This window comes from Anabrus simplex, chromosome 11 (genome assembly GCF_040414725.1).
Source record: "Anabrus simplex isolate iqAnaSimp1 chromosome 11, ASM4041472v1, whole genome shotgun sequence".
NCBI classification, from domain to species: Eukaryota; Metazoa; Arthropoda; class Insecta; order Orthoptera; family Tettigoniidae; genus Anabrus; species Anabrus simplex.
The window spans coordinates 18070499-18097010 of NC_090275.1; the positions used below are offsets into that span (position 1 = coordinate 18070499).

Consider the following 26512-nt stretch of genomic DNA (forward strand, 5'->3'; position numbering starts at 1 on the left):
CAATTTAGTTTTAAACAAACAACATTCAAACTCTTTGGCATTGTTAACAGTAAATTAATGATGCAGGCCACTCCAAATCGTCTGCCTTTCAAGCTATCATGCAACATGAATCCCTAAGACTTATGAGTCTAGTATTTCAGACCATGTAGGTCTTGGTCAAAGCAATAGCTACCTAGTTTCATGTCACTCTTTTGGGCTCACACAAAATGGTAACCAGATGGACGGGACAGGCTAGCACTGAGTCTCCCGTCTCAGCGAGGCAGGACTGCATCACGCAACACCACTATCTAAATGTGTCCTCTTCTTAGAGTCAGTGCGATGAAGTTGATGGTCCGGGGTCGACTTGAGGATGTCAGGTTGCTGCTGCTGTTGTGGTGGTTGCTGCTGCGTTGTTTGTTGAGTTTGCGACTGCGACGACGTTCCAGTGTGGTGATTACCGACGGGTCCCACCGAGGATAAAGTGTTGTGTCCCGTCGAAGTATGCGCCGTACCTGTAGTGGCGACGGGGCGCGACCTCACGGAGCGGTGAGAACCGTTCCGAGTGAGCGTGCCCATCTGCGGAGTGCCAGGTAACGTGTGGCCCATAGCATTCATGTAATCCGCTATGAGTAACGTCAGTTCCAAGATCTGAAAAAGATTGAAGCAATCATCATCAACATAGTTGCCTAGTTGTACTTCCCCTTAATATAACCACCTTCGTCTGTCTGCCGTAACTGTTGAGTCAAGTTAGGCGATTGTTTTCTTCTAACAATCAATACCACTGCCACAATTTTAAGACATGAGGAATATAAGTTAGTGTCAAAAGGTTCCTGGAAATTACAAGTCATTACACTTTATTACAGAAATAAGTATACTGTATTTGACTTCATATCATGCAATCAAGGATCACAGGCAGAATCGTGTGGCTTATCTTTGACCACATTGGAACTTTCTGTGCCGTTCATATATAGTAATTTTCAGAGTTTCACTTCCGTAAACCTACTGTAATGTCCTTAATTTTTCTGTGGTAGTTCTTCCCAGTCCGCATGCTAACTTAATGTGCATCTTTGTTAGAATTGTGACTTTCCATCAGACATGTTAACACACCTACATTCAATTGAGTCTCCTGTCGGAGTTCATCAAGGTTGTGACATCCGGTACATGGAAGCAGGGTTGCCAAATCTCAGCACTTTCATATCTTACTGAGTGTTCCCAGGAACTTCTTGATGCTGCTATGTACCTTCCTAAATGAAATCCTTTGTATTATTCATGCCAGCAGCACACTTTGCTACCAATATTTGTAGAAGAATTGTATTACAAAGAAATTTAATTTTGTTCTTACCTTTGGTTTGCTAAGAGCAAAGAGCAGCTTCTGCGAGCCCCCTTCATCAGTGCTCACGACGAGCATGAAGTCGTCCTGGCAGCCTCCAAAGGTGACGACGCTGGTGTAGACGTACCGAGCGATAGGAGACATGGTGGCCAGGTCTAACAGAGTGACGCTGTCTTCACTAACAGCCAGCCACACCATGACAGGTTCGCCTTGTTTCAGCTTGGCCTGGAACAGCGTCGCTCCAAAGAAAGGCCACTTCCGCGTGCACGTTAGGTAGATCCGTACGCAGTCTAGCAGTGAACGGCCTTTCAAGGATGCCCACTTCTCCATCAGACGCTCTTGTAAATCCCTGAAATAGCAACATAATAAGAAACTCAAAATCACTGCAATGTTTATTAACAAGTCAAGACTCAATTATTTCACCCACTAGTCCTTTCCCAGCTGACCCACACAACATGTAGGTTAATTTTAACATATCATTTTGCTGCATCAACCCGGACTGCAATGAGTGTGCTGTGGTTTGCCAGCAGTTAAAAAAGTGGATGTGATGCCTGTCAGTGACTCTCCAAGGAAAAACAACAGTTTTATGTTCCTCACATGTGTCTTGTTGACAAATAACCAGCTAGAAACATATTAAACGGAACATCTGCCTCAATATTTTTCATATACACTGTTCTAATAATGATAAAAATTGTCATGAGTATAATTCATCACTACCTGGTATTCCCTCCCTCCTTACCCAAAGAACTGGTAAGAAACTGCTAAAATATTTTACTTATATCATTCTTTTAATGTAATGGGAAAATTTGGTCAAAAAACATTTAACCACAATAGGTTGAATTCAGATCAGGGAACAGCCGTACATCTCAGGTGTTGAATGATTCAGCACATCAAAGATGGTTTGAAAGAAAACCAATTACAGGAACTGTTTTCGTAGATCTGTCAGCAGCTTATGATACAGTAAATCATAAAATCCTCCTGCAGAAACTCTGCACCATCACAAAGGACTATAAGCTTACCTGCATGATTAGAAATCTCCTAGAAGATTCTTTGTTGAATTCCAAGGGAAATGAAGTACATGGAAAACACATAAGAATGGCCTACTTCATGGAAGTGTGCTTGCACCTTTATTTTTCAACATCTGTACTAATGACTGGCCACTTTCCGAAGGAACGGAATGTTTCATCTATGCAAATGACTGTGCTATCACTGCCCAAACTTATTGCTTTCAAATAGTTAAACAGAAGCACACTGGTGGCTTCAATATGAGCACCTTCAAATACCACCGGACTGAGCCAGGATTGAAACTGCCAAGTCGGGGTCAGAAGGCCAGCGCCTCAACCGTCTGAGCCACTCAGCCCAGCAAATTTATTTAGGAACAACCTCCTGTATTTACAGGCTGCCACTAAGAACAAGGTAAAATATATCAGATTTTATCTATACAATTCTATTAATGAAAGAATCTTGATGGATGAGAGTCACAATTTTGGGGATGAGCTTCATTGGAAGTTGGAAGCACTTCCACGTGGTGACAAAGTGACTAGTACGCTACCATGAGCTCCGACTATTACCCCTATTATTTCAATTTCCTGAAGTGGTATTTAGATTTGTAGCAAGGGATAGTGGGAAAGTATTTTTTAATCTTTTCTAGATTGACCTCCACTAGCTGACCGCTATGGTGCAGGATATGTCTAGCACCGAGTGCACTGCAGAAATATTAGCAGTCATCTTTATAGCCTCTCGTTACAAGACAGTCCGATATGACCTCACACCCAAGAGTTTGCAGAGATGTATGCTTTGTAAAGTTGTACACTGCAACTGCCGAGCACATGGCTGGGATTCTGGGTCCCATACTGTAGCTATCAACTTGCATTCGGGAGATAGTGCGTTTGAACCCTACTGTTGGCAGCCCTGTAAAGGTTTTCCATTGTTTCCCATTTTCACACCAGGCAATTGCTGGGGCTGTACCTTAATTAAAGCCACAGTTGCTTCCTTTCCTCTCCTAGCCCTTTCCTATTAGATCATCGCCATAAGAACTACAGTATCTGTATTGGTGCATGTTTGCAAAATTAATAACTGGTTTGACAGAAGACAGTTCGGGTTTAGGAAAGGTTATTCCACTGAAGCTCAGCTTGTAGGATTTCAGCAAGATATAGCAGATATCCTGGATTCAGGAGGCCAAATGGATTGTATTGCAACTGACCTATCTAAGGCATTTGATAGGGTAGATCATGGAAGACTACTGGCAAAAATGAGTGCTATTGGACTGGAAAAAAGAGTGACTGAATAGGTGGCTATATTTCTAGAAAATAGAACTCAGAGAATTAGAGTAGGCGAAGCTTTATTTGACCCTGTAATAATTAAGAGGGGAATTCCTCAAGGCAGTATTATTGGACCTTTATGTTTTCTTATATATATCAATGATATGTGCAAAGAGTGGAATCAGAGATAAGGCTGTTTGCAGATGATGTTATTTTGTACAGAGTAATAAATAAGTTACAAGATTGTCAGCGGCTGAAGGGTGACCTCGATAGTGTTGTGAGATGGACGGTGGGCAATGGTATGATGATAAACGGGGTTAAAAGTCAGGTTGTGAATTTCACAAATAGGAAAAGTCCTCTCAGTTTTAATTACTGCGTTGATGGTGTGAAAGTTCCTTTTGGGGATAATTGGGTTTTTTTTTGCTAGGGGCTTTACGTCGCTCCGACACAGATAGGTCTTATGGCGACGATGGGATAGGAAAGGCCTAGGAGTTGGAAGGAAGCAGCCGTGGCCTTAATTAAGGTACAGCCCCAGCATTTGCCTGGTGTGAAAATGGGAAACCACGGAAAACCATCTTCAGGGCTGCCGATAGTGGGATTCGAACCTACTGTCTCCCGGATGCAAGCTCACAGCCGCGCGCCTCAACGCGCACGGCCAACTCGCCCGGTGGGGATCATTGTAAGTATCTAGGTGTTAATATAAGAAAAGACCTTCATTGGGGTAATCACATAAGTATGATTGTTAATAAAGGGTACAGATTTCTGCACATGGTTATGAGGGTATTTAGGGGTTGTAGTAAGGATGTAAAGGAGAGGGCATATAAGTCTTTGGTAAGACCCCAACTAGAGTATGGTTCCAGTGTATGGGACCCTCACCAGGATTACTTGATTCAAGAATTAGAAAAAATCCAAAGAAAAGCAGCTCGATTTGTTCTGGGTGATCTCTGACAAAAGCGTAGCAAAGTTGCAAAGTTTGGACTGGGAAGACTTGGGAGAAAGGAGACGAGCTGCTTGACTAAGTGGTATGTTCCGAGCTGTCAGTGGAGAGATGGCGTGGGAGGACATCAGTAAATGAATAAGTTTGAGTGGTGTCTTTAAAAGTAGGAAAGATCAGAACATGAAGATAATGTTAGAATTCAAGAGGACAAATTGGGGCAAATATTCATTTAGGGGAAAGGGAGTTAGGGATTGGAATAACTTACCAAGGGAAATGTTCAATAATTTTCCAATTTCTTTGCGATCATTTAAGAAAAGGCCAGGAAAACAACAGATAGGGAATCTGCCACCTGGGCGACTGCCCTAAATGCAGATCAGTAGTGATTGATTGATTGATTGATTAAACTAAATTTAAAATAAAAAAACACTGCAAATCCAAAATATCTAGGACTCCCTCTGGATTGGGCTCTCACCTACAAGAAATACTGTTCAAACACCAAGGACAAAGTGGTAGCTAGGACCAATGCTGTTTGGAAGACGACAGGATCAACACGGGGAGCATATCCTTGTACAGTGAGAACCTCCAATCTCGTGCTGCGTTACTCTACAGCTGAGTTTGCATGCGCAGAAATGTGCCAGTTTTCAAGTATTATTTTATAATTCTTCTTCCTCTTCTTCTTCTTCTGAGATAATATGCCATTCTCCAAACGGTTCACATTTCACTTTTTTGGTTCCTAGAGTGATCAGAATTCTGCAAACGAAAGCAAAAATGCATAGCATACGGTACAGACACATCTCGTTGTGCCATTCGGTGCTAGTGCAGCTTTGTATTTGCTTTTCCTTTGTTAAAATTACAGACAATTTCTACTCCTAATACATAATCTGTTGTCAACTTGGCAGTAGACCCTTGCTTTGTGAATTTTTTTCTTTCTCAGTTTTGCCTTAATGGTAAAAGAGGTTTTAAAATGTTATTCTTCTGTAATAAAATAAAACGACAATAAAGGTGGATCAACAACAGAAATGTTCATTTTACACACAAACACCACACCGATAACAATGGATACCAAGAATTTTTGATTATGGTAAACTCCCAATTATTCATGTACTAGCTGATGTACCCGTGCTTCGCTATGGGATTCTCAGAAAGACTGACTTTGTGGTTTTCCTAACCTGAAATCAACATAGGTCATTACAAAAACGTAAGTATGAATGTAGCGATTATAAGCAATGCTATCATATAAAATACTCGATCAAATGGAAAGCCGCACGTTTTATCACTTTTAACGAACAGTGCTGCGGTTAGATTGCGGTGCCAATCTAATAGTCCAAAGTTCCAGAGCTGGGATGACCAGGCCGCAGATTGCCATGAACACTCATCTGCCATTATTCCGCTAAATATGCACACTGTTCATTCCAATCAATGCCTCAGAGTAGGGATTGAATAGCCCGAATGCTATGATGATCCAGTGTGTTACGTACCAATAGTATCAAAAAATTTATAAACCAGGGGAATGGCATGCTAAAGAAGAAAGTTATCTAACTCCCCAGCTACTTCCCATCAATATTCAGACAGGCTGTTACACTCTGTACGACTGGGCGAGTTGACCGCGTGGTTAGCGGTGCGCAGCTGTGAGCTTGCATCCGAGAGATAGTGGATTCGAATCCCATTGTCGGCAGCGCTGAAGATGGTATTCAGTGGTTTCCCACTTTCACACCAGTCAAATGCTGGGCCTGTACCTTAATTAAGACCTAAGGCACTCCTAGCCCTTTCCTATCCCATTGTCGCCATAAAACCTATCTATGTCGGTGCAACGTAAATCAAATAAAAAATACTCTGTATGCAGCAGTAATCCTATCTACCGGAGATGAGGGGCAACAGAAGATACAAAGCACATCACGACAAACAATGGTCAATGTAATGTTATTGTTGATCAATGTTATGAGCTTTCTATATTGTAGGCCTTCACATTTAGTTTTCTTTCGACTCCGTGATTTGTAAAATATTTTATACCATAAACTGTAGTTTCTTATTTTCCGACTTTACATACCGATTTTCATTAAATACTGTTTACCCATTTTCTCGTTACTCGGCGCTGATATGGACTTAGTAACAAAAATCCAAATTCATGAATATCTTTGTGATCATAGCCAGTACAGTAACAATGTATAACACAGGAAAAATAGGAAATTTAATACTATATAACCTTAGTTATGTAGCATTCATTGATTACACCTCTAATAAGAAATATTTGAGAATTACATTTTAGGCCTTCCCCTAAACTACCATTTCACTCAGCGTGAATAAAATAATTTACAGCCTAGACTATAGCAACTTATTTCCTGACTTTGCATACTGATTTTCATCAAGATAGGACTACTAATCACAACAATATTTGAGAATTAAATTTTAGGCCTTCCCCTAAACTACCATTTTTCTCAGCGTGAATACAATTATTGACAGCCTAGATTGTAGCAACTTATTCCCCAACTTTGCATACCCATTTTCTTTAAAATACGACCACTAATAACATAAACGGTTGAGAATTCAATTTTAGGCCTTCCCCTAAACTACCATTTCACTCAGCGTGAGTAAAATGATTTATAGCCTAGATTGTGGAGACTCATCCCCTGACTTCATATACCGATTTTCATTAAATTCTCTTCAACCGTTTTCTCGTGATGCATGTACAGACAGACAGACAGACAGACAGACAGACAGACAGACAGACAGACAGACAGACAGACAGACAGACAGACAGACAGACAGACAGACAGACAGACAGACAGACAGACAGACAGACAGACAGACAGACAGACAGACAGACATTACGGAAAAATAAAAAGTGCATTTTCTTGTTACTATGGACATGACCGATACAGAAATACCATTATTTTCAAATTCTGAGCAATGTACAGACAAAACTCTTATTTTGTATATATAGATGGTTTATCCTGTTGCATTGTTAGAGCAACCTACAGAGTGGGATTTATTGCTGTCATAAAAATTCCATTTTTAACAACTCAACTTAGAGAAAGTTTGGTTCAAAAGAAGGAAAAAGGATGTTCACTACTATACATTTAATTATTTTTATGTTCTTTATTAAAAAAAATTAACTTATGTAAGTTGCACTTACAACCTACAAACTGGATAAACCACGCATGAATAATTGGGAGTTCACTCTACTCTAAAATTCTTGGTAGTGCTGAGAGTCTAATCTATATGTATAAGACAAGAAGCTAGAATAATAATCCCTAAACAAATTACTGCACTGTCCATCATTACCTCAACATTTTGATAAACATTATTCCATTAGATTAAACGTGACCACAACTTAGTATTAAGTGGACAGTGTTGTCTACATACTTGAGCTCGTCTTGCGTCAGCCCATCCTTGTAGCGGTAAGGGTAGAACTTATCGAGAGCCTGCAGCACCTGATGATGAGGGTTACCCGACACTCCGCCACTTCCCCGTCCTTTGTCCGAGTTGTATTCACCAAAGTCGATCTGAAATAAAAATCAGTAAGGATTACTTGTGTGTAGATAGTATTACAAATTTACTAGGAACTATTTCAGGTGAAAAAATTTCTCCACTAAACAGAAAAGATGAAAGTGATGCATATGCTTTTCTGCTTGGAAGATGAGAGGGCAAGATCATTCAACAATTCTATGCCTTTCCATGTAGTGCGTCTGTCTACATTAGATTACAGGAATGTAGAGGTTTAATTCAGTATTTTTTGTGAAGAAATGAGCTTGCATTCTTATAGCAATGCATATAATATTATGCTACTGACCTAATATACACAGATCACAAAGACTGATTGCCTTCGGTGACGCGTTACCATGTGTATGATGATGATGATGATGAAGATAATGATGCTTGTTGTTTAAAGGGGCCCAACATGTAAGGTCATCGGCCCCTTACCGTGCGTAAGGGGCTTTGCTGTGACCTAGACGAAATGCCAGTCGAGCACCATTTGTACCTACAGAATACAGAAGGCAGAGTTCTGGTACATGGTAATATTGTGAGGCAGAAGATGATGAATTAGTATAGACAGATGATGGTCACTTTTTACCATGGTGTAAGATTTTTGTCCATGCTAATTCCAGATATATCCATGTTAAAATAAAACTATTTTATTAGGAGAAATTAATTGTACGTTCAGGGTTCTGAGATAAATTACTCTTAAGTGGACCCTACATGGTCAATAAAAACTGTCAGTACCAATAAGTACTGACAATAATACTGATCGTTTGTGGACTGGAATGATGGAATGACGACTAGTACTGAAGCAGATCTGGATTTTCTGATCCGCAACCATCAGTATTGTAGAGTAGTGGGGATACTGAAGGTTATACCGACCCTGTGAGTGCACTGCGATGGACAAAGCATCTGATTCTCAAGACCAAGTAGGGGTTCTTGTGGAACTGCCAGGTGATCGTGAGTTATTACAACAGCTTATCAAACTGTACGAAACGCTGCCAGAATTGTGGGATGCTTTCGACCTAGAATATACGAACAAAGATAAACGGAATAGGGCATTCGATAAACTATTAGCTGTATACTCCGAGCAGAAAGCAAACACAACCTGTGAAGACGTGAGAAAAAAATAATACCTTACGTTCAAATTACCATAAAGAATTAAAGAAGACAAGTTGAGTCAATTGGTATAGATGATATATATGAACCAACATCGTGGGTGTTTTATGCACTTCAGTTCTTGAATAAAGCAGAAGTTCCTGCTGTGCTGCCACCGATAAACAGGTCCGTGTGTGTACATATTCTGCCTTGTTAGAAAAGGCTCTACCATCATTCCAAGTAATTCCTCAATGCTCAATCATTTGGAGATAGTTTTGATAATCTTCTGCATCAGTATACTGTATTACAACTTCGTATGAGAATGCTCTTCTCGATTTTTAAACCAATCTTTAACCCATTGTTTAGTTTAACACTGTGTTTCATGCAGAGTGCTAATACAAAGGCTATGCATGCCCGTCTTTTTTTAGATCCAGCCAGTTTCAGCCATTTAGAGCCATCTTCAGCCAAAGTAAAAATTAATGGAGTAAATCTCTGGAGTGAAATACATATAATTACAGTACATGTAATGTCTGAAGTAGAACAAAACAATGACGTGCTAGAGGAAGCAGGCAGGCCATTGCCCGAGGTCCTAACTTGAAGACAACATCATATTATGACAAGGAGATCACAACCACAATTTTTGTTGTTATAATTATTCCTGAGACATTGTTTTTATCTTATATATATATGTTTTAGTAATCACATGATCTGTTTAATTTTTATTTTGGCTGAAGATGGCCACCAAGTGGCTGAAACCGGACCCAAGACATATGTAATATTTTTTTTTGATATATTTTATTGAAAAGGTCAATTTATTTCTTATAATTGCGCTTCAATATGGAATAAAAGTGAAATTTATAGCTTATAAAATAATTAATGTCATATCAGTATGTCTGTAGGCTTCTTGTATTGGGAAAACTACCTGATATAATTTAAACATAACTGATATTTACATAAATGATTTAAAATTAAAGGTATAAAATGGCAGGGAGGATTCAGCTGGGTGGAAATGTAGTAAGCAGTATGCCTATGCTGATGTCTTGGTTCTAATGGCAGATGGGCTGAATGCTGGCAATCTAATATCTTCCGAGTTTGAAATGAGGTACAGGGCGTTATGATATGAACATTTCTGAGACTATAATAATAATGTTATTTGTTTTTACGTCCCACTAACTACTTTTACGGTTTTCGGAGATGCCCAGGTGCCAGAATTTAGTCCCACAGGAGTTCTTTTACCTGACAGGGAAACTAATGACACGAGGCTGATGTATTTGAAAATCTTCAAATTCCACCGGACTGAGCCAGTATGGACCCTACCAAGTTGAGGTCAGAAGACCAGTGCCTCAACCGCCTGAGCCACACAGCCAGGCATTTCCGAGACTAAAGTGATTTGAATAGAGAAAAACCTATGACGACTGAATGTTGGGTGGAAATAAGATACTGGAGAGGGGCATCATTTGTATTTAGCAACTGAATTTCCCCAGGATGACTGTATACTAAGTGAAATTGAATCTAGATGCAGCAAAGCTAATGCAGTGAGTTTACATTTCCAATCAACAATTTTTAATCAGTTTACCCTCCAGGGTTAGTTTTGCCCCTCGGACTCAGCGAGGGATCCCACCTCTACCGCCTCAAGGACAGAGTTCTGAAGAGTGAAACATTTGATTGGGGATACAAATGGGGAGGAGGACCAATACCTCGCCCAGGCGGCTTCATGCTGAACAGAGGCCTTGTGGGGGATGGGAAGACTGGAAGGGGTAGACATGGAAGAAGGAAGAAAGTGGCCATGGCCTTAAGTTAGGTACCATCCTGGCATTTGCCTGAAGGAGAAGTGAGAAACCATGGTAAACCACTTGGAGGATGGCTGAGGTGGGAATCGAACCCTCCTCTACTCAAATGACCTCCCGAAGCTGAGTGGACCCTGTTCTAGCCCTCGTACCACTTTCCAGCTAATCACGCTAACCACTATACCACAGAGGCAGTTATTATTATTGTTCCGGGGTATGTGTGGAACGCAGAGATGGTGAAAGAAGGTGCGGGCTTGAATGGGTCTAACTATAATATCAAGAATTGAATTAAAATTATAAAAGGTTATATTTCTTTTAGAACTTCAAACTTAACAATTTTTCACTGAATGAACATAACAATGAAACATAGGTACAATGACAATTTCAAAAAATTGGAAAATTCAAGATTCAGACCTTAACAATTCTGGGCTACAAGCCGCTAAGTTACAAATATTCAATTGACAGTGGTATTATTTACTTAAGGGCAGAAATCCCCTAATCCAAGAGCACTTGCTCGCTAAATTACAATATCTAGCCTTCCAGAGGCACTATTCATTATTACAAAACCTTGAAAAGAACTAACAGGCTCTCAGTTTCCTCCAGCCTACCCAAGGCAACATTACATCACTCTCTGGCCTCTCAATATACAGGGGTATCTAGTACCCAACATACAGGGCCTTTGCGAAAAAGAACAGGTTAAATTAACGGCCCGAACACAAACAGAATGGAGGCGAAAACAGCACTCCACATAATGAAATATAAAATCCTACAGGGCTCTCGGCTGATGAAACGGGGGCTATTCCCAAACTACTGAGGTGGCTTGCATGGAATTACTTTAACACATTACAGGAGAACACAGTTATGAAAACGCAGTCACCTCAAACCAAGATGAAGGGGATCTCGAGAGGGTAACTCACTCTCTATCCTCGATTTACAGGTAAAGACATTATGAAGTTTTACATTAGCTGAAAGAAAAGTTACATTTTAGAAAAGTAGGTTACATAGTTAAAGATTTGGACCTTCTCCTCAGATAAAGTAGTGGAGACAGCAAGAAAAATAGAATTTTATGTGGCCATTACCTTATAGATGTTCTGGGTGCCGACAAAAGAGGCACCCCCGCCTCCTGCCTTAACACACACACTTAGTCCTACCCAGGGAGTGGCGCCCCTGCCTATGTGAGTTACAGAGCACACTGACCCGGTGTGCAACATCTGGTAAGGGTCCCAGCTCAGGGTTACGAATGAAGACCTCAACGACTTCTACAGCGGAGAAGGTGGACTTTGGTACGGTGGAGATGGCAGAAGAGGCAGCCCAGTATTCAGGGATTAATATGAATACAACCTGCTGCCTTGTAGGTTGAGGTGACTGGACACCGAAGGCTAAGGGAGAAAACCCTGGAAGAATATCTCCGCCTGTGTTAGGCTCAGCAGGTCAACAGAGGGATTACTGAAGAAGTTGCTTTCAAGAATAATATGAGCCTCAGATGTAGGAATTCATGATGACGACATCAGTTTGGTGCAAATGACGGTTTACAGCCCGATGTTACACCAGCTACCCAAACCAAGCACAGACAAAGTATCAGAGTGGGAATATTAGATATCCTGACATTGACAAACAAAACTGAAGAGCTGGTTGACCTCATGGAAAGGAGGAAACTTCTGATCATGGGCCTGAGTGAAACAAAGTGGAAGAAAACTGGGAAAATATCAGTAGTCTCTACTGGTCTGGAAATGAAGTAGAGTCTAAGAATGGAGTAAGATTTTTAATACATAAAGACATAGATGCTTGTAGTGAAGTTGAGTTTGTTAGTGAAAGGATAATTAAGTTATCTGTGAACTTAGGAGGGAAAAAGTACAATGCGATCCAAGTCTATGCTCCACAGGTAGGATGCTCAAAAGAGGAAAAGGCCAACTTCCTTAATAACTTGGAAGAACACACTGAGTATGACAATCTAATTGTAATGGGTGATTTTAATTCACAAGCTGGCTCACAATGAACAGGATAAGAATCCATACTGGGCCCTCATGGAATGGGAAACAGAAACGAAGAGGGAGAATATATGCTAGATCTATGCATGAGAAACAAACTGATAGTGAGTAACACTTGGTTCAAGAAAAGGGGCTCCCATAAAATCACAAAATATAGCTGGTATGATAAAATAGGTACAGTAATAGATAATATTCTGATAGATCAAAATGTATGGAAAAATGTCATTGATGTTAAGGTCAATCCAAGTGAAGACCTTGGTGGAGACCATAGACTGTTGGTTGCTGTTATTGCAGAGGAAAGACCTACCAAAGTCTATAACAAAAGAGTCCCTAAAATAAAAACTTGGCAACTAACTAAGCCAAGTGTAAAGGAAGAATTCAGGGAAGGTGTCTGCAGGTTGTTGCCAAGAGAAGAACTGAAATTGGTAGATGAAGAATGGGATACTCTAAAGAAGGTTGTGGTTGGTACAGCAGAAAATGTATGTGGACGACAGAGCCAAATAAGAAAACCTAAAGAAACTGCCTGGTGGAATGATGATATTAGAAAGGCTATCAATGACAGAAACCGTGCAAGAAGATCCTTATATCAAGCAAGAACGTGGGGAGATCAAAATGAAATAGAGGAGAAGCTGTCACTTTACAGAAAGAAAAAACTACAGGTCAAACAGTTGGTTGTAGCTGAAAAGCAGAAATGCAAGGAAGATCTGGCTACCAAAATAACGCAGGATGGAAATAAAAGACTGTTATACAGTATTGTTAAGAATAGAAGAACTCAAAATGAATCTATCCAATCTGTAGAACTTTCTAATGGTGAGGTGACTAGGGATAAGACCAAAATATTACAGGAGTTCGAAAGGCACTTTGAAACTTTGCTGAACTGTTATGAAAATGTCCCTTCATTAGACGACGAACCTTATGATTTTGGCAGCACAAATACCACTAGTCTGACATGGTTGGAAGTAGAGACAGCAATATCTAAGCTGAAAAACAACACATCAACTGGATCAGATGAATTAAGTGTAGAGATGATCAAAGCACTAGGAGAGGTAAGACAACAGTGGATGTACAGGGTACTAAATAGAATCTGGAAAGAGAATGTAATACCCAATGACTGGAAGCAAGGAGTCATCATCCCATTATTGAAAAAAGGTGATAGAAAGAAATGTACCAACTACAGAGGTATAACTCTGCTGTCACATGGCCTCAAAATCTACGAACCCATCCTCGAGAGCAAGATTAGAAAATATGTTGAACCTACACTTGAGGAGGAACAACATGGATTTAGACCTCATAGATCAACTATAGACCTCATTTTTGCCACCAGAATGCTCTATGAGAAGTATTGAGAGAAAGGTAAAACACTTATAACTGTTTTTCTGGACATCAAGAAAGCATATGACCATGTACCACGCAGGCATATATGGGAATGTTTGAGACATAAAAAAGTGCCTGATGACATCATAGCACGAGTACAATGATTATATGATGAAACCAAGTGTTGTGTCCAGGTCCAGGATGGAAGGTCAGGTTGGTTTGAAACAAATTGTGGAGTCCAGCAAGGAAGTTGTCTTTCACCACTTCTCTTCATAATCATAATGGATGAAGTTTTAAAAGCGGTTAAGGGAAAGGATCCAACAACTAATGCCCTGATTTTTGCTGATGATGTAATGGTATGGGATGAGACAGAAGGGGAAGTACAAACTAGACTAGATCTCTGGCATGAAGCTTTTACAACCTTAGGTCTCAAAATCAACAAAACGAAGACAGTTAGCTTGGTGATGAGTAGAAACTCTCCAACTGTTCATCTAAGAATTGGAGATGAGGAGATGGATATTGTAGACAACTTCCAGTATTTGGGTAGTGTTCTGTCATCAGACAATACCATACATCAAGAGATTAGTAACAGAATACAGAAAGCTTCCAAATTCTATCATGCTGTACGTCAAATACTTTGAGATGAAACATTTCCGTTAGTTTCCAAGATCAGCTTGAACAAAATATATCTAGTACCTATATTGACTTATGGTCTGGAAGCAGCAACACTTCCTGGACCAACAAAGAGTCGTCTTCAGGCAACAGAAATGAAGTTCCTCCGTTCTTGTCTACAAAAAACAAAAATGGAAAAAAACAAGAAATGTGGATATCCGACAACAGCTTGGATTGGAAAGAAGCTTGCTGGAGACTCTAGAAGTGAAGAGATTGCAATGGTATGGTCACATGAAAAGAATGAACCCTCAGAGGACTCCTCGAACATACTTTGACCACAATGTTCCTGGGAAGAGACCAAGAGGAGGACCTAGCGATGTTTGGGAAAAACAGATAATGAAGGACCTTGAAATTAGAGATGTGAACTGGTGTCGCATATATGAACAGCATCTGTGGATGGATAGAACAAACTGGAGGAGGCTCGTACACAACCGCACCCGGTTTGCTGGAGTGAAGAAATGATGATGATGATGATGATGATGAGGGGGTGTGGTTAGTATGGTGTCAATATCTCTACAACGGTTGGTTTTAGGGCCTTAAAATATGGTTTTCGGTCCCAAAGAGACTTACCGAGGTTTGTTTTCGCACTGTGAGGCTTAGAATGAATTTAGTCTCGTCTTTGAACAACAAATTTGATATTTCACTTATATTAGTCTATATTAATGTGTGAAAGGGCCAAAATCTAGGGACTGGAGAGGACTGTTAAAATTTCTTGCAGGCAGGGTTACTCACAGGGTCCTAAAAGGTTAAGTATACAAAATTTGGTTCAGTTTGGTGGAACGGTATGGATTTGTATAAGGAATAGATGGACAGACATTCTGCTTTATTTATAGAAGACAGATAGTAGATAGATAGATAGATAGATAGATAGATAGATAGATAGATAGATAGATAGATAGATAAATAGATTACTTATAAATATCTGTGGCATACCTGGGCCATGAGAGCTGCAAGTTCCAAAGCCAGCTCCTTGTTGAGAGGAAAGCGCCCATTGATGACTTGCTGGTTCACCTGGTAGCACAGAAGTAAGCGCTCGCGGTCTGTCTCCATCTTGGCTCCATGCCGCCAGTAGAGCCGGTTCTTGTACGTAAGCTGGATTACTCGGGTGTTCTCGAACTTCCCTGATCCCTTCTCGCGTAGCGCTGTCTCCCATTTTGAAATAACATCGCAGAGCTTGCAAAAGAAATCACAAGAATTATTAAAATATAAAACTGGTATTTATAATTCAGTTTAATTTAACAGGGAAATATGCTGAATTTTCTAGTTTCTGCTACAAAGAAAGTAGTGACTGACTATTAATAAAAATCAGCAACTGTATCTAAAATACATTTTATGTTTATTGGATTTTGAAGACCTTACACTACCTTTCTATATAGTCTATAACATTCTCAAAAAACGTGAAAAAATACTGTAACACCACACAACACAGACATAAAGATGTGTGTAAATAACAGAACCACTAGCTTTTTCCTCGTTGCTTTGCACACATGGATACTAATTTTGTAGCCATTTATAAAAGTGATCAACACTACAGACTGTACCTAAATTTTATTATTATTATTATTATTATTATTATTATTATTATTATTATTATTATTATTATTATTATTATTATTATTATTATTAACTTTATTGGCCACACTGGACCACTTGAGTCGTTCCATGTTCAATTTCTCTTTGAAGGTTGTACAGTACTGTTTGGTTCTTGTGATCTGCACAGTACTCTTTCATTCATTCTGGTCGTAATTTTCTCAATTCGTCTGAAATTGCTATAGCCCTTCTATGTGTCATTTCTGCTGAAAATCTGAGAGTCATAAGAAGGGTGTTACTTTTATTTTAATTCTCTGCATCTGCTATCCCGAGTTCTACTGCTTTGAGATCTTGCTGAATTTCATGGATCCATAGTACTCCTGTCTTCTTTCCAAGATTTCTCATCACTAGTTGTTGTAAAAGCTGATTTCCTGGCAGTCGCAAGATGTGAAAGAAATACAAGATTCTTTTCTTCCTTGTGCTGGCGATTGGGTGAATCTCTCGAAAGACAGTTTCAAGAGGAAGGATTCTCCACACTCCTTCAACCTGGTAATTTTTTTTAATGCAAGTTCTGATGATTCTTCTTCCAGTTTTGAGGAAAAAATCACTTCTTCTTTCATTTTAATTTCAAACTGGGTTTCACAAGCATAAGTAGCTTCCGGAAGAATTACTGTTTTATAGTGTTTTACAGTGGTGGCTGGTGCAGAAAATCAGTTGTGTGCTGTAACCCACCCCCCATCCAAAAAATAAAAGTATTGAGAAACATACCGGTATGCGGTTTTCAAGAGGCTCTCCACCGAGTTTTCCACACTGAACAAACACACAAACAACCCCAACACATATACACATTCCTTATTTAAAAAAAACTATATAATTAAACACACAATAACACCTGCAATGGCAAAATATTCACAAACTCAAACACTTGGTGTGAGCGTACAAAAACAGAACTTCCCAATGTTACCAAAATCATTGAAATAAAACCAGCAATGTCGTAATGTAAAATTACATGTTATTTTTCTATAGTAACATTCATAAACTAGATATTTTGATTAAAGAAAATCACAATATCAAGTACAATTTTTATAGTTCTTAGATTTACAAAGGTGGCTGGTTGGGAGTATTCTTTCCTCTTTGGTATTAAAAGACCTGGCGGGAACAGCTCTACAGTATTTTGTTTTCCCGTTTGCTTTGAGCGATCCCCTTTTAAATACTACCGCTGAGTCAAGAGGGTGCTACCTGCCACGTTCTCATTTCGGTTGTAAAGCAAGTGTGACTAGTGCTGCTTCTCTGTGGTCAAACGAAGAATTGCTGTGGAGTGATGTCTTGGTGGTCTGGGTCTTGGCTGTTGTTTCCACAGCCTATCAGAAAAGTTGGCCACGCATGCGCATAAGGCAGAGTTCCTGCTTTCTGGCAAAAAGCTTAGAAATTCTCGCTGAGCTGTGACCGCACAGCCCAACACAGCCACCCGGCATGGAGCACATGACTAGTTACCTGGTTGTGAGGGGAGTTGATCTTTTGTTTGGAGACAATTACTTGTGTTTTACATAAAATTCCACAAGGAATTGGACACTCGCTGGAGTACAACATGCTATCTCTGTGCTGCCCCTTTTCATAACATTGCACACGAAGCCTATGAGATCGTGTTTCTTCAACTTAGAAGGCTCTGCAACCTTCACTATTTTCTGCCAACAAGCAGAAATGCATGCTGAACTGTAATGGCTACAAAGATAATAACCAAGAACTAATCTGATGCCCAGATGGAGCACATGTTCAACAATAGCTTAACAATGCACGGATGAGAGCTTCATTTCTTTACATATGTTCTGGCATAAATACAACCTTTAATATTTGGTGTGGAGTGTGAAGCATGTGTGTTGTCATTGGCAAAGTGAACGAAGTCGTAATCAGCCTTGAGAGTGTAAAAACTTGTTAATGACCAGGGAAGGGGACAAAATAAGCAGTATCTGGTCCAAGAACTATTCTGGACAGACAAATGAACATGACTCAGGCACATACATGACCTTCATAGAACAAGAGAAAGCCTTCAACAATGTACCGCAGAGCTGCTTTTGAGTGAAATGTTTGATCATTGGTCACAAATTTCCATAACTCTCGCAAACATTGACCAGGTTAATGGGACTGTGTGTAAAAAGAGGTATATCACAGTATAAGAACTTTAGTATTACATATCAATGTTTGTAGTTTAGAGTTGTTCCGGGGAAAATACACACCCAACCAAAAGACTAGACTTGAAAAGGATATAAAAAAGGTACCAGAGTGCTGTTAGAAATATATCTAAACATTTTCAAAGAAAAGTTTGTCCTGGTTATTTCTCAGCTAAGAGCAAACAAACCTTCGCATTGAGATCTATGAAGTGTTCCAGGTCCTTCTCGATAGGATCATCGCTGAACAGTGTGAACCCTGAGTGTGCTACGTCTCGACACCCAAGCTCCTGATTCAGTGTAGAAAGGAACTCTTCTATCGTTGTCGAGCCATCGAAACCCACCACCTGGAACAAAAATTGAAACAACTTGAAATAGTCAACACAAGAGACCCAACAAGTGTGAACAATGAATGGGTCGTATGACATTTGGGAGAAGGAATATTAGGTTCTTGCTCTCTTCAACATTCAATTTTCAATATACACAGTGAATCACAGATATAGGATCTGGCAGAAACAATCTACCATTTTCATAGGTTGGTAGTGCATATGACCCACCAGTGAGGATGAAAGCAAGCAGGGCAGGTTGTACTAAGTAGGATGCCATTTAGTAACGATGGAGCCTTGTACCTCTACGCATCAGGTTTTTGTGCTTCAGATGTTTTTAAAAGTAATGGCAGTGTGGTAACTATGCTGTGAAAGTTTCAACAGTAGTTAAACATCAGGAGACATAGAAGAATACCAATTAAGTACAAATTTTATCAAGTTACCATACTGAATGAGAATATGCAAATTCTTTCCAACTGATTTCATTGGATAAGATACACTATGAATGGCCAGGTCACGTCGATAAACGGAACATGCGACATTAATCCTCTATAACGAAACCACTACACAATGATTCAGTGCAGAGTTTCAGCTTCCACGACTACTGGATGTTACTGTTTTGAGGATCACTGAGGGAATGCAGTCACGATCAATTCATAGTTACAGAGGCCTACTGACGACTTTCCTTATTCCTGAATTAGAGACATGACATTGATTTGATATTAGTTTATTTCCAACACAGTCTGCTTAAAACATAATGACGATGTTATGTTCCGTGTTCTCAGGCAGAATAGTCTCACATTTCAGATGTATACTATGGACAGGCAGAACCCTCGGTTTCACTGATTGGACTGAAGGCATATGACTCTGTTAAAGGTGTGTTGTCTGTCTGATGAAAATGTTAAGCAAAGAGAAGACCCCTTGGTCTTATTCAACAGGAGTAGGTTATGTACTGACATAGGGTTTCACACTCTCCCTACCTCACTATCATAATCAAACACACCGAACAAGTGGCTGCAAGTGGGTCATGTAGCTATCAGCCTGCATTTGGTGGATAGTTGATTCTAACTCCACTGTCCTGGGAGCCATCTGGTGGCGAATGAATGTACCATTTCCACTTCTATTATAACGTCTAAATTTCAAGAGTCATTGTTTAAGAAGCCTTTCTCGTGGACAGTCGAGATTTCTTCTGATGACGCAGAGCACGGTTCTCTGCGAAACGTAAAGAATTTGACCTTATTTTCTTGACACGGCATAGGCCCAAAAGCCTATACAGTATAATGAAATATTTAACCGATATCCAGCTATCAGACTCACCTGGTATGTTCCGTTGAGCATGTGAACAGGGATGGCGTGGGGCAACGAGTGATGGTAGGGGTTCTTCAGGAGAATAGACAGCACTTCCATCCGGGACGGCTTCGCTTCCCTCCCACCATTCTGTAACGTTCTCTCCAGAGCTCGCTGGCAGTACGCGGCATATTTACCACATTCAGTCCTTCAAAAATAGAACAGGGAAATTAACTGATACATGCTGACATTTAAATTTTGATAAGTATTTGATTGAAATGAATGGAGTCACAAGCAAAACCTAGCCATTCTGAGATTTCTACTCCTGGATTTTTTTTGTACAAATGTGTTTGTTTTTATAAAAAGTGGATAGGAGTTACATGCAATCGAACAGAATGAAATTTTAAGGATTACTATACAGTTGATACACTAAGTGTTAATTTTGTTGTTGTTGCTTCATGAACATCACTTCAGATACTGTGGTCAATGACCCCTCTATATTTTTAAGTACCGGTACTGGAAAGACACAATGGCAAATCATGTATGAGGGATGATCAAAAACTAAGGTTACAAGGTCGATATTCCTTAAGTTTTGTCTGTTATAGAGAAATTAGTAGTGTGCAGTAATTCTAATACATGCCCATGGAAAATATGCAGAGTATCAGCCACCCGCCACCTACAGCGCTAGATGTAGGTGAACACAAATGGCGACTCGTTTGGAAAATTGGCCTCGTGAATAAATCTGCTCAGTTATTCAATTTCTGTGGGCAAAACATGTAACCACGGCTGAAATTCACCGGCAGTTGGTAGAGGTTTATGGAGAGACTAATGTCTCGTCAGCACGCCGTAGTTTGCGGCTGGTAGAGAAAAGGTCACCAACGAGGATCGCAGTGGCCAATCCAGCACGGCATCAACAGAAGTGAACACAGCTCGCGTGGAGGAGCTGATTTAGGACAACAGGAGGATCATGTTCCGACATATGACGAGGAGGTGAAAAATTTGCGACAATGTGACAATGACAGGAGTTTTACCAGGAGTGAATATTAAAACTCATCCCAAAAAGCAACAAGTGCCTAAACTGATATGGAGACTACGTTGAAAAATAGCCTACTGTATGTACTATCAGTTGGCTGTATCGGTTGTGTGAAATAAAATGTACAGGTTCACTGCAGGCTTTGTAACCTTAATTTTTGATCAACCTTCATAATATGTAGGAAGATGGGAACAGAGGATAGGGACAAGACAATGAAGGTAAGCATGGGAAGAGGAGACAAGGATAAACAGAGTACAGGTGAAACATCTGATAAAGACACTGTCCACTGTTATCAGCTAGTGGTGCCAGTCATGCAACATTCTGCATGATGTTAAAGAAAGGTATCTAAATTAAAAAAAAAAAGTGTCATCTCTCAAGTTCAGCAGAAAATTACCAATTTCAGAAACTAAATGTTACTATCTACAGTGGATAGACAATGAATCAGAAATATTTTATTATGGTCCCATCTCAGAAATTTTCCAGGACATCTGTTTAAGCATAAATAAAGGTGAAGCATCCCGTATGATCTATATATGGTGGCAATTCAGTTACCCGCCACTAAAGTTTTAACATTTTCCCAGCATTTCCTGCCAATCTGGGTCTATGTTTGGGTAGCTGCAAGGCACAATAAAGGGTGAATGATAGAAGAGAATACACATTTCTCTCTAAAAAATAAAAAATAAAAAATAAAAATAAAAAGGGGCTCCTTTCTAGGGTTACAGGAGAAGATGATTAACAGTTGGAACGGTGGAAGAGGACTTACCATCCCAATGGCAGACAAAGCGGAAGAACTAACTTCACCTAGCAGTTGCAAATGGCATACCGCAGAGGAGTGGCCTCATTCAACACTTGGCATTAGGTAAAAAATGGCACTTGCAGCCTTGTAGATGAAATTGGGGGAGTTCATCCCAATAGAAAAACGCTCAACTGTGATAGGCTTAGTAAGTCAGCAGAAGAGGTAGAAAGATAAAGGTTGCTTTCAAAAGGAAACAGAGCCTTGGAAAGAATAGAAAAACACAGTTCCAGACCAATTCTTGTCATACCTTTGGAACAAATGATGATTCCTAGGAACACAAAGGTAATGATAGAAGAAATATCACCCGGAGTAGCAGAATAAGAGAAGTGTTTCAAGACCAAAGATTGGAGCACTGACTTGGAAAGTAGAAGAGGTAATTTAAAAAAAGTAAACTCGTGTCCTCATCCCAAGGTGGTGCAGCTCTTTTCAGGCACACCCCCATTGGAGGTGAGCTGCATGTACCATTCCAACCACATACCAGCCCTCCTGCCATTCTTAAATTTCTGGCAGTGCAGTACCGGGAATCGAACCCGGGCCTTCGAGGACGGCAGTTTATAACACTAACCGTTATGCTACAGAGGCGGATGAAGAGGTAATTGATATGATGGAAAGAAAGAAATTGGATTTGCTCATATTGGCTGAAACCAAAACCAAAATGAAATAACAATATAGAAAGGATAGGGAAGAAAACTACCAACGTAAATCCCTAATGGCTGGCAACCAGGTATTATTTAATTGATAGCCAGTGTCTGTGTTAAAATTGTTAGGATTTTTAAGTATAACCCTAGACCTGTAGTGTTTAGTGTGGGTAAGGGCTTGAACACCTTGAAACATGACATCCTGATCAGCTATTGCTGATTTGTCTGGCTGGTTTAGACGGATATTCCTTTGGTCTTCCTTGATGCGAGTCCTAACAGACCAGCATGTTTGGCCAATGTAACATAGTGAGGCTGTTATTAAAGCATGAGTATTGCAGTTTTCTGTGATACAGAAATAAATGTACTGGATTTAACCTCTTGAGTGGTACTTAAATGATGCGTCTACTACACCAAAGGCAGTAAGTAATTGCCTAGCTGAGCAACAGTTTGCACGTTGTCAGAAAATAATACATATTTCGAAAATGCACGTGTTCCAGAAAATTTCAAAGCACTCTATCCATAACGACTGATGGCCACAGGTTGTACATGACGGTCCAGCAATAGCTCACAGTACTGCTAACAATTGTGTTAGAGTGTCTGGAGCTTCATATCTCGTGCATAAATTTCTTCCCACAGACAGCAGTCAGAATCCACAGGTTCCAAATTATCCTCAATAGATGGCATGAACCTTAAGTTCACAAGTACTTCAGCAAAGCATAATTGTTGAAAGGCCAAAGTCCATTTGTCAGAAATCTACATAGTTTGTAAAATAATGGCTTATAGAACACACTGATGATAAGAATCGAGGGCTTTGAAAAAAGAAGCAGCGATCCAGAAAGGAGTGAGGCAAGGTTGCAGTTTGTCCCCCCTCCTTTTCAATATTTACAGAGAACAGGCAGTAAAGGAAATGAAGAGGCATTTGGAAAGGGAATCACAATCCAAGGAGAGGAAATCAAAACCCTGAGATTTGCTGATGATGATGTTGTTTTGTCTGAGACCGCAGAAGATCTCGAGAAGTGGCTGAATGGTATGGGCGGAGTCTTGGGTAAGGATTATAAGATGAAAATAAATAAGTGAAAAACAAAAGTAATGGAGTGCAGTCGAACAAAGTCAGGTGATGCAGGTAATATTAGATTAGGAAATGGAAGTAGATGAATATTGTGACTTGGGTAGTAAGATAACTAACGATGGCAGAAATAAGGAGGACGTAAAATGCAGACTAGCACAAGCAAGGAAGAGCTTTCTTAAGAAAAGAAATTTGCTCACTTTGAACATTGATATAGGAATTAGAAAGATGATTTTGAAGACTTTCGTCTGGAACGTGGCATTGTATGGAAGTGAAACATGGAAGATAACTAGCTCAGAAAGAAAGAAAATAGAAGCTTTTGAAATGTGGTGTTACAGAAGAATGCTGAAGGTGACATGGATAGATCGAATCATGAATGAAGAGATACTGAATTGAATTGGTGAGAGGAGTTCGATTTGGCTAAATTTGACCAGGAGAAGTGATAGAATGATAGGACACATCTTAAGACACCCACAACTTGTACAGTTGATTTTTGAGGGAAGTCTAGGCAGTAGTTACTTAGAAATGAAAAGGTTAGCTCAGCATAGGTTGGCATGGAAGCTGCATCAAACAAGTCTACGGACTGATGACTCAGACGACATAATCAAAAATAGCAACGTCCACCACACTACTTACAAACACTTTCTTTCCAGCCTCTTTTGATGTACTTTCTACTTTGCTTACATTTATTTTAACAAGTCCATTATTCACATTCCAGTTGATGAGCCAATCAAGAACAATTTTTAAGATAAAATAAAGCATAGCATGATGTTGTTTAAAGGACTGTTTTAATGTGCTTTTGTATCCAACCCATTTTAATTGGTATTTATTAACATTTTCCTCACTTAACTGAAGATGGTCCAAATGAGGATCGAAACCTGTCCTAACATTTAACACTTAATAAGTAGTTAATACTGTATTGAATAGGAGGACCCAGAAATAAAGTTTTTTCAAGAAATTTATTCATATATTGTGTATCCTGCATGGTCTGCCCTTGTAAAGAAAGTGAGACACTCATGTACTGTTTACAGCGCAGAGGAGTTGAACTCTCAAAGTGGGGTTAAAAATATACAGGGTATGTGTTGAAGTCACAGCTGCAGGTCTTCTGGGTAGAGAATATGTCGTGCGGGTGCTAGAAGTAAGTGAATGCACGGAGTTAATGTTTAAAGAGACAGGGCTCTCCTCTGGTGAATGTTTTGAAATCTCACCATCTCCAGTCTCTTCTGGTTGTTTTTGGGCTTATCTATCTCATTAGGCTAGGCGGGAGGAGCAAGATAAAGACCTACTCGGTTGAGGCTCGTGGCACTATGCCACCTTTGTTTTCTTACGTTGTACATATGCTCTCTTACGCCCAGTCTCTTGACATCTTGGGCTTTCTCTCACGCCGCTGATGTGCCAATGCCCTCTTTCTTTATAAGTGTCTGACGAATAGAGTGGATTGCTCAACATTATTGGAGCTGATTCCATTACATGTTCCTCATCGCAATACTAGGCAAAGGTATATTTTTCATCTGCCTAAAGTGAGAACTGTGGCTTGGGGTAACACATGGCTTGTGAGGGCACTAACATCACTGAATGAAGTAGGTGAATCAGTGGACCTTTTTCACTCATTCCTGTCTAAAATCAGACGTGCCCTAATGACCTCATGAATGTAAGGCCCTATCTGTACGATATGTAATTATGTAAATGTTACTAGATGTAGTTTAATAATGTCAACTATTTAAGGAGATTTAGTTTTATTTATTTATTTATTTATTTATTTATTTATTTATTTATTTATATAAGGTGTTATAAATATGCATATATAAATGTCTCTAGATTTAGTTTGAACGTGGTTATTATTTTAGGAAATTAGTGTTATTCAAGGTGTATTTATTGTATATTATGTTTTATTGAATTATCTTTAATTGGGAAAATAACCTGTTGATAAATAAATAAATAAATAAATAAATAAATAAATAAATAAATAAATAAATAAATAAATAAATAAATAAATAAATAAATAAATAAATAAATCTATCTATCTATCTATCTATCTATCTATCTATCTATCTATCTATCTATCATTTGCAATAGGCCCCTTCTTTAAATTAAGATAATGAGACTGCGACAATAGAAAGACCTCTCCCTCAGTTTAAATTCCCACTTTAACACTGTCTGCAGTGAAATCTAACAGAAACTCTTTGAAAATTACCTTATTCTCGAAGTTTAATGAATTTTCACAAGATGTCACCACTATTGATTCTAAGTGCCACCTAGAGGAAAGAAGTGTAATTAACTTCATCAGGAAAGTTCATGGTTTAGGGTTTGATAACCTGATACCCCTTCAGTTGTTGTTGACTTATTTTTGAGTTGTTACCACTGTCTGAAACTTTTATCAACCAATCACATTTCTGCCTAATTATGTATTATTATGTCCACCAATCAGACAGTTTTATTATGTCATTGTTCTAGAACAGTCAGCCAGCCCACTTAAAGTGTCAATCTTAATTGGGACTTTGAGAGTGCTATGCTAATTAAAGAGGTCTCGTTTGGGAGCCGATTGCAGAGGCTGGGGTTGGTGTAAAGATGGTGGCATAAGGTAAAGCAGAACTATAATCTAATTATGTGAACTTTATCTACGTGTGATAAAGGGAAGATTCCAGCTTTCCCCTTAGCATATAATGATTAGGTTAATCTGAGTTTTCTCTAAAATTTAATGTAGGGTTTTCTTCTTCTGTTTGGATTTACAATGTAAGTTTACTCTGCAATCTACGGGCTTAATGTAAAACCTCTCATGGGAACTTTGTAAAATGTAAGAATGCACGAGTGTGTACCCTACTTTCCCT

At 39.4% G+C, this 26512-nt stretch overlaps 1 protein-coding gene across 1 annotated transcript in view; it reads right to left on the bottom strand.

Moving 5' to 3' along the window:
• Window positions 1-237: 237 nt before the first annotated feature.
• The window catches only part of LOC136883434 (uncharacterized protein CG43867), a 357708-nt gene continuing 331433 nt past the window's right edge, over window positions 238-26512 (bottom strand). Inside the window, exons 19-24 of the mRNA XM_067155715.2 lie at window positions 20182-20359; window positions 18730-18885; window positions 15777-16016; window positions 7871-8010; window positions 1322-1658; window positions 238-627 (exon numbers count right to left, since the gene is read on the bottom strand). Coding sequence (XP_067011816.2) covers window positions 271-627; window positions 1322-1658; window positions 7871-8010; window positions 15777-16016; window positions 18730-18885; window positions 20182-20359 — 1408 coding nt within the window. The 3' untranslated portion in view covers window positions 238-270. The remainder of the gene's footprint in view (window positions 628-1321; window positions 1659-7870; window positions 8011-15776; window positions 16017-18729; window positions 18886-20181; window positions 20360-26512) is intronic.